Below are 7,452 nucleotides of genomic sequence, written 5' to 3'. Positions count from 1 at the left end.
AAGTAAGTGTATGGGTTTAACGCCCCTATCAACACTATTAGATTATTCAAGAGGCAGGACCTCCGAATTTAACGTCTGTCTCTAATAGGACCAAGCCAAATGGGTTGAGGACCTTGAAAACTTCACAAAACAACCAGAGTCTAAGAATGCCCAGTTTTGAATTGGGATCTAATGGTGTATTTTCAATCTGAAGTGATTTTTTCGTCTGTGAATTTTTTAATTTTTAGTAATGATAGTTAACAGATCCAAACTGACAAAACTTCTCAACCCATGACACCAAAGAAGACCTTGAGGGCACTTTTGTATTCTTCCCTTCCTATGCCTTGTGCAGGACTTACAAAACGTCAGGGATGGTGAATTGAATTGGTAAAGAGGTCATGTGTGTTCTGATACAAAACGCTTTCTGCACTTTATACTTGACTAAACTGAATCATGATCTCAGAAGGCAAAGAAAAACCTGAGAAATACAAAATCTACAAACGTCTGTTGGCCTGTTTCATTGCTGTAGCTTGAAATATGGTTCAATCATTGCCCCTTTTAGTGGTAGGCCTAACGCGAACTGGTGCATCATGCATACAAAATGGGGACAAGAATGAAAATGGGCTGATTTTTATGCGCCATATAGAGCAAAGCTTATAAATGAAATTATCTAACATGAACATAAGCCAAATTCCTTTTTGGTATCAAATATGTTCAGATTTGAAACGCAAAGCTTCAGTGAGGAGGACAATATTCACACAAAAAAGTTGTAATTTTTTGGGATCGCCCTGTGCATTATATTCCATCTCGGAATTATTTATTTTTTAAATAAAATAAAAAAGCATTATAAATATGGTAATATTTAGCTTCACTATCACTATAGTCAAATTTAGTAGCATGCATGTATAAAGAACTACCTATCACTATATATAGTCAAATTTAGTAGCATGCATGTGTAAAAAACAACCTATAACTGGAGTCAAATTTAGTACCATGCATGTGTAAAGAACAACCAATCACTAGAGTCAAATTTAGTACCATGCATGTGTAAAGAACTACCTACCTATCACTGCAGTCAAATTTAGTACCATGCATGTGTAAAGAATTACCTGCCAAAGCTTCCTTTGCCGTGGAAGCAGCAGCTGCAGCCAATGTTGCTGCAGAAGAAGCAGCCACTTGAGTGAAATTTCTGGTACTGGGCTTGACATTCTGTTTTGGTATCGAAACTGGTGGCTTTTCTAGTTCTTGAGGCTTTGATGCACTTCCTGTTCCTTGATCTAAGCAAAAGTAAAAGGAGAGAATTATATAATTTTAACTTTCCAACAGAATGATGGTCCTGAAGCACAAAAAAAAGGTAAGACTAGAGTAATATAAATATGGAGTAAACTGAGAGGAGAAACTAAAAATACAAATAGCACTTGTGTTCACAAATCAATAATCAAAACATACAATTATTAATGTCAACATTGCACTCACTTGCCTACTTTTCCGGCCCACTTTCTTTAGCTCTATGACTAGGTCAAGTTTGATGGGAGTGCTGAAACAAAGGCATAAAGTACCTGTTAAATCTTCTGAGTCTATTGCCCCAAATGATGGATCGGTTCCATACACAGACACAGGCGGAGACTCAAACGGTTCCTTGATCGAGCTGAGGGAGCCGGCTAAGTTGGCAGCTTGACTCTTCACAGAACTCACAGCATCTACAATCTCAGTAGCTTTCTGCTGGAGAGTTTCCTGAAATCATAAGTTGCCAGTGAAGAGCTAAAACGGCAAATAATATAAAGAAAATGTACAAGTCTTCTGAGCTACACTTAAATCTTCAACAAAAGTGCCAGGGTATGTAAAAATAACCAATAAAAAACAAACATCCTTGAGTTTTAACCTGCTTGTAAATTACATGACCTGTTAGTTGTCTTTTGACATACATACACACGGTAAATCTGTTATGTCCATTTAAAAACATTACTGAGTCAACTTTACAGACAAACTTCTGTCAAAGGCACAAATAATGTTAATTTGCAGATTCCTAGAACACTCAAGCTTTGGAAGTCTCTTAAACTTTGGTTGCCATTTTCTCACTAATTTTACTTCTGACACCAGGCGACCACTCCCAATTCCTCAAATTATAATTATCCATCTCCATTGATGGATAGGTTTTTTTTCATCAAAAGCAAGACAACTGTACAAGCTTTAATTAGACTATACCAATAACTCTATATATACCCAGAAATTGACAGGCCCCTGCTGATTACAGTGTGACACAAATTCAATTTTATATTTACCTGAACTTGCCCGGCGCCATAAGTTGATGTTTCCAACTTTCTTTCAACTTTTAGACCAGCATCTTTTACTACTTCCCTAATGTTTGAATTCTGCCATATTCTATTTGCCTCTCCACTTTGATGTTGAAGAAGTGCCTTTGTTATCTGCTCAAGCCCTCTGATGAATCCATTCAGGTCTGTCCCTCTTGACATTTTTCTTTACTCAGAGATCCTGTTTTTAAAAAAAAAAATTATTTTTTTAAATAAGAAAAAACATTCAGTATGGATAAGTTACCCGTTTGGAGTCAAGTTTATCCAAACATTCTTGACATTCAGTAACCACGAACAAAATTTGAAGTTCACAAATATTATCACGTAGGAACCGCTTACCTAATTTCACTACGGAAACCAGGCGACCTCACTCCCTTAGTCGCAAATATCCTGAATTCTATTCAAGATAAACGTATTTCATTGGAAGCAAGGCGAAAAAATCAGCTTTCAGATGATACCAATAACTCCACAAGCCCAAAAATGGACGGGCGCCTGATTCCACACGTCGTGAAACATATATGTGATGCAGCGTGGTGAAATCAGGCTATCGTCCAAATAATCAAAGTGAAAAAACTTGCATTTTCCGCAGGTTTGTGAAATTTTATCAAATTCTTGTTTTTTGGCTCAACACCTTTCATATCCATTGAAGAACTCATTTCTGTGTGGATTTTTCTTAAAAACGTTGATTAAAGACACAAAATATGTAAATTTTCAGTCACCACGGACTGTTAAGCTAAGTAAAAATAACTACTTTTTGGTGGCCATTTTCTAACTAATTTTACCTCGGAAAACAGGTGACCCCACCTCCTTCTTTGGCAAATATCTCGACTTGTATTCAAGATAAATGGATATTTTTTCATTGAAATAAAGACAAGTGAACAAGCTTTAAGATGACACCAATAACTCTAGATGCCCAAAAATTGACGAGAGCCTGATTCCACCACGCTGCCTCACATATAGAAGAATCTATAGTCAAAAGAGAACAACTTGCTAAAAATAGAACAGACAGAGAACAGGTCATAAAGAAGACAAAAACTTGAATTGAAAGCAGGACCTGTTTAAATATCGTATGACTAAGTGAGATGAGATGAAATGCTCTGTAGCCTAATTTTCCTTTTCCATTATATTCGGCTCTCTTACTCTCTTAGTCAAAAAAGTAGGCCTACTCGATATTGGCCAGTACTAGCCCCCACCCATTCACACCTTACACACACACACACACACACACACACAAAAACACACACACACACACACACACACACACACACACACACACACACTACACACACTACACACACACGTGCATGCGTGCCACTCCATTCACATCAAAAAAAATCTTGAGAACGGAAACCATACGGAGAAATAGAGTTCAAGTTTATTTTCCCGAGCGTTCAGAGAAATAGAGCCGGCCATAGATAAAACCCATATCATATAGAGATATTCTAGATCTAGATTAGATCTATATTCTGACTCGAGTCCGAATAGATAAAAAATCGGTAAATTTTTACTTTCACTCCCGCACACAGATGCACTGTTTCAGGGGTCAAACTGCTGTACTGTTTGCTGCAGATCACACATAAAGCCACTAAAACTGTCGCAAATCAATTATTTTCAAGACAATTTCAAATCTAAAACTGTAAAATATCAAACTATGGGTAAAAACAGGGGGGCATGCCCCCCTGTAACCCCCCAGATTTTCTTTTACCCCAGTGGAGCAGGCCCCCCCAGGAAGCCCCCGATTGGTCCAAAGCATGTCTATCTCGGTTAAAAACAATCAAATATTTCAAAAACTATTAATTTGCGAAGGAAATGAAGTTGATATTCGTGTTCAGCGCATCAATAGTTAGTAGAAAATAGACAACTGGTAGCTGAGTGTGAGACGGGAGGGAAAGTAAAAAAATACCAAAAAATCTAATACAGTAGTCTCCGCCTAAGATCCCGCCGCTTACGATCCCGGTTTGCTTAAGATCCCGTTGTTTTAGGAAAACAGAAATTTTACTATACAAAAGTCACCCTTAAGATCCCGCTCTGATGGTCTACATTCGGCTAAGATCCCGCATTTCAGATCATAATTTGCTAAACAAAAACCCGGGCGGGCACAGCCGATCAACCTAGAGTGAAAAGTTGAGATCAATAAACTGTCCGTCGCGTCAAAGATCAACCACTATCGTGAATGTGATCACATACACATTGAAAAACTCGATGAAGCGATACAATGTTTGCCCCAGACGGGATCACACCGAGGTGTGAACTGACCGACGCGTTTGTTTTCCCCACGTATCGCACTCACACCTGAGCTCGCCACCTAAACTTGCATCACTCGCTGGGTGGGTAGGGCCTACACGTTCGCTCCAGGCAGGATCACATCCAACTGTGAACTCTTCCCTGACCATTGCAATTGCAGCAGTTGCACTGGGGTTGTTTGCCATTATTGTATTTAATAAAGCAAAAGTAAAAACTCCGTTTCTAGATGAAGAAGGGTAATTTAATGATGAAAATAATATGAGGTCTGCCCTCTCTGGCTTCACTGACAAGACTAAAATAAATCATCATGAGCATGAGTACATGTGATTGAAACAGGAAGGAGGAGTGAGTACTAAAGATCACTAAGATCAGACAATCTTTGTTGTGAGGGTAGATAAATAAAAGTAGGGCCTACAATTACAGGGACATAATTCAACATGTTAATATAAGGACCAACAATCCAGGATTTATTGTTTCCCTTCTGTATATTGATAAAAGCAATCTAATAGTCTAACAGTCTCTACTCCCGAATTTTCGAGACAAGACTGAATTTTAATTGGTGGGTTCACAACGTAATGGTGTGTAACGACAAAGGCGGTTTGGAAGGGGGGGGGGGAGTCGGTCAGAGATGGAAAGCTATAAATTTTTGACAGGTAAAGAGGGGCAACTGGATAAGAGTAGATCTTGAGACTCATGATAGGATAATAAGTGAAAATGGCACGCCACATCCCACTATGCACCGTGATAGGTCATCAAGGTTAACCACTCTTTGCTCGCCATACGTCATAAACCCACCAAGCGGTCACGTCAGTTCATTGTAGAGTGGAAGGAGACCATTTTACCGATTGTGAGCCTTAACATGGGTCACCATAGATTCTTCCCTGGGTTCATCGGTTAAGATCCCGATTCGCCTAAGACCCCGCATTTCCTTGCTCCCAAGCACCGAGAACTTAGGCGGAGACTACTGTAGTATTAATAGGACTCGACTCCAAATAGAGCTAGCCCTACTAGAGATCTAGATTCTAGATCTATCTCGATTATATCTAGATCTATATCTAGATATACTAGATCTAGACTAGATCTAGATTCTAGTCTATAGGCTATAGCCTATGGCCACCTCTATTCTCACCCGGAGTGAGAATAGTGCAGGCGAGTCTTGTGGCTATTCTCACCCGGTGCGCGTTCACCAAATTTTGCGTTCACCCTAAACCACAGAATTCTACACTGTGATAACAGAAAAATTGTAGAATTCTGTGCCGTGAACAAACGTTCCATTACAACTGTAGCCTACTAAAAGCATACAATTTTGTCTGTGGGGAGTGGAGAGAGAGAGAGAAAGAGAGAGAGGAGTAGCGCGAGAATTTCCGGGCAAAACAAAATGGCGACCCGCGTAGTTTGGCTCGATTCGAAAAGTTAAATAGCCGTAGCATCTTTGTAGACAACCAAATTAATTTACTTTTGTGTTTTAACATCATTTTTTTATTTTGTTTTGGTCAATTTGATCGTCCACACCGATAGACAGTATTCAGAAAGAGACAGACAGAGAGAGAAGAGGGGGGGAGTTGATCTTGCGAGAACTTTCGGGCGGGTGAGAATAGCCACTTTCATAGCCTATAAAACAGAAATCGCAGGCAAAAAAAGTAGTGCACAAAGCACAGTTTTGTAGAGTCAATTCATTAAAATAGCAGAACCACAAGTTACCCCACTAGATCTAGATCTAGATCTAGATCTTAGAGATCAACCACACATTCAAGTTCAAATTTGTAGTATTATTTTTTTACCTGAAGGCTGGGGCTGCAGACGAAGGCTACTGAAGTTGAAGTATAAAAATCTGCCAAAAAAACATTGTTTTACCAGCAATATAAATCCCAATCAAAATATAAAAATATCAAGCTCATCCAAACATTAGACTCTAGATTCTAATTGGTTTTGAATGAAAATAACTAGATCTAGATCTAAGCTATATATCTAAATAGTCAGAGATGACAACCTTGATAAAAGCTATTCTCACCTGCTGTAAATGACCAAAATGTTTTTAATCTGGGTACAAACAATGTGTTACATGGTCGACCTTGGACTTTCGATTTCGTAATGCAAATATTTCCGCATCCGTAACTGCAAGTATTCAGTAATTGTGGCGTCAAAAAAATTGGTACCAAATTGAACTCGACTCGCTCGACTCGAAACTCGAAACGACTCAAGTTTTAGGAATATAACAGAGTGCTGACCATCGAACATTTCTGGCTGTCGCAGTGGCTTCCATTTCAAGGATCACACAGGGCTTACTATTGGTTAGGCCTAGTAATAGAATCACAGCAGTTCAACGAACGTAGGCAAATAAGGCACAGAAAGTGCCGTTTGTGTTGTGACAAATAAATTAATGCCCGTGCATAGGGGGGAGGGGGGCGCCCAGTAATGTTGATCACAGGTCCAGTTTGTCACAGGTCTAGTTTCTCACAATTTTAATTAAGTATTTGAGTATTGATGACAGTCATAATCACAGCACTTTAGCACTGTAGTTGTAACTTATGTTGTTGTTTTTTATTCTCCACCTTCAAATTGGCGAGAGATAATCCCTCTATTATAAAATCCAGCTTGTGTTGTTCAATATTTCTTCCTTTTTGTGTGCAAATCAAAGCAAATTTAAACTACTCTGTAAAATGTCAAAATGAATATTCTTTCGTTATAAACAATTGAAAAATGAAATTCAATTCATACCTGTGATTCATACAATCAATTAATTTTCTTTTTTTGAGAGACCGATAACTTCCATCATGCATGAGGGCACAGTAGAAGACAGTGACAAAAAAACTGGACCTGTGACAATCTGGCATGCTTCCGTGTATAGGACAAATCACTCACATCTAAAGCATGCTATTGCTTTAAAGCCTCTCTCTCTCTCTCTCTCTCTCTCTCT

General features: G+C 38.8%; 1 protein-coding gene across 2 annotated transcripts in view; it reads right to left on the bottom strand.

Moving 5' to 3' along the window:
* The window catches only part of LOC101862162 (atypical kinase COQ8B, mitochondrial), a 22,409-nt gene extending 15,789 nt beyond the window's left edge, over positions 1-6,620 (bottom strand). Inside the window, exons 1-4 of one of the 2 annotated variants that reach the window (XM_005091370.3) lie at positions 6,547-6,620; positions 2,262-2,472; positions 1,539-1,713; positions 1,089-1,256 (exon numbers count right to left, since the gene is read on the bottom strand). In XM_005091370.3, coding sequence (XP_005091427.1) covers positions 1,089-1,256; positions 1,539-1,713; positions 2,262-2,453 — 535 coding nt within the window. In that variant the 5' untranslated portion in view covers positions 2,454-2,472; positions 6,547-6,620. Of the gene's footprint in view, positions 1-1,088; positions 1,257-1,538; positions 1,714-2,261; positions 2,473-6,316; positions 6,389-6,546 lie in introns of those variants that run through there. The other variant, XM_005091371.3, reaches the window with a different exon arrangement.
* Positions 6,621-7,452: the final 832 nt, after the last annotated feature.

This window comes from Aplysia californica, unplaced genomic scaffold, assembly GCF_000002075.1.
Source record: "Aplysia californica isolate F4 #8 unplaced genomic scaffold, AplCal3.0 scaffold00029, whole genome shotgun sequence".
NCBI lineage: Eukaryota > Metazoa > Mollusca > Gastropoda > Aplysiida > Aplysiidae > Aplysia > Aplysia californica.
Note: the sequence above shows the minus strand (reverse complement) of the source record. Positions and strands in the feature narration are given on the sequence as shown.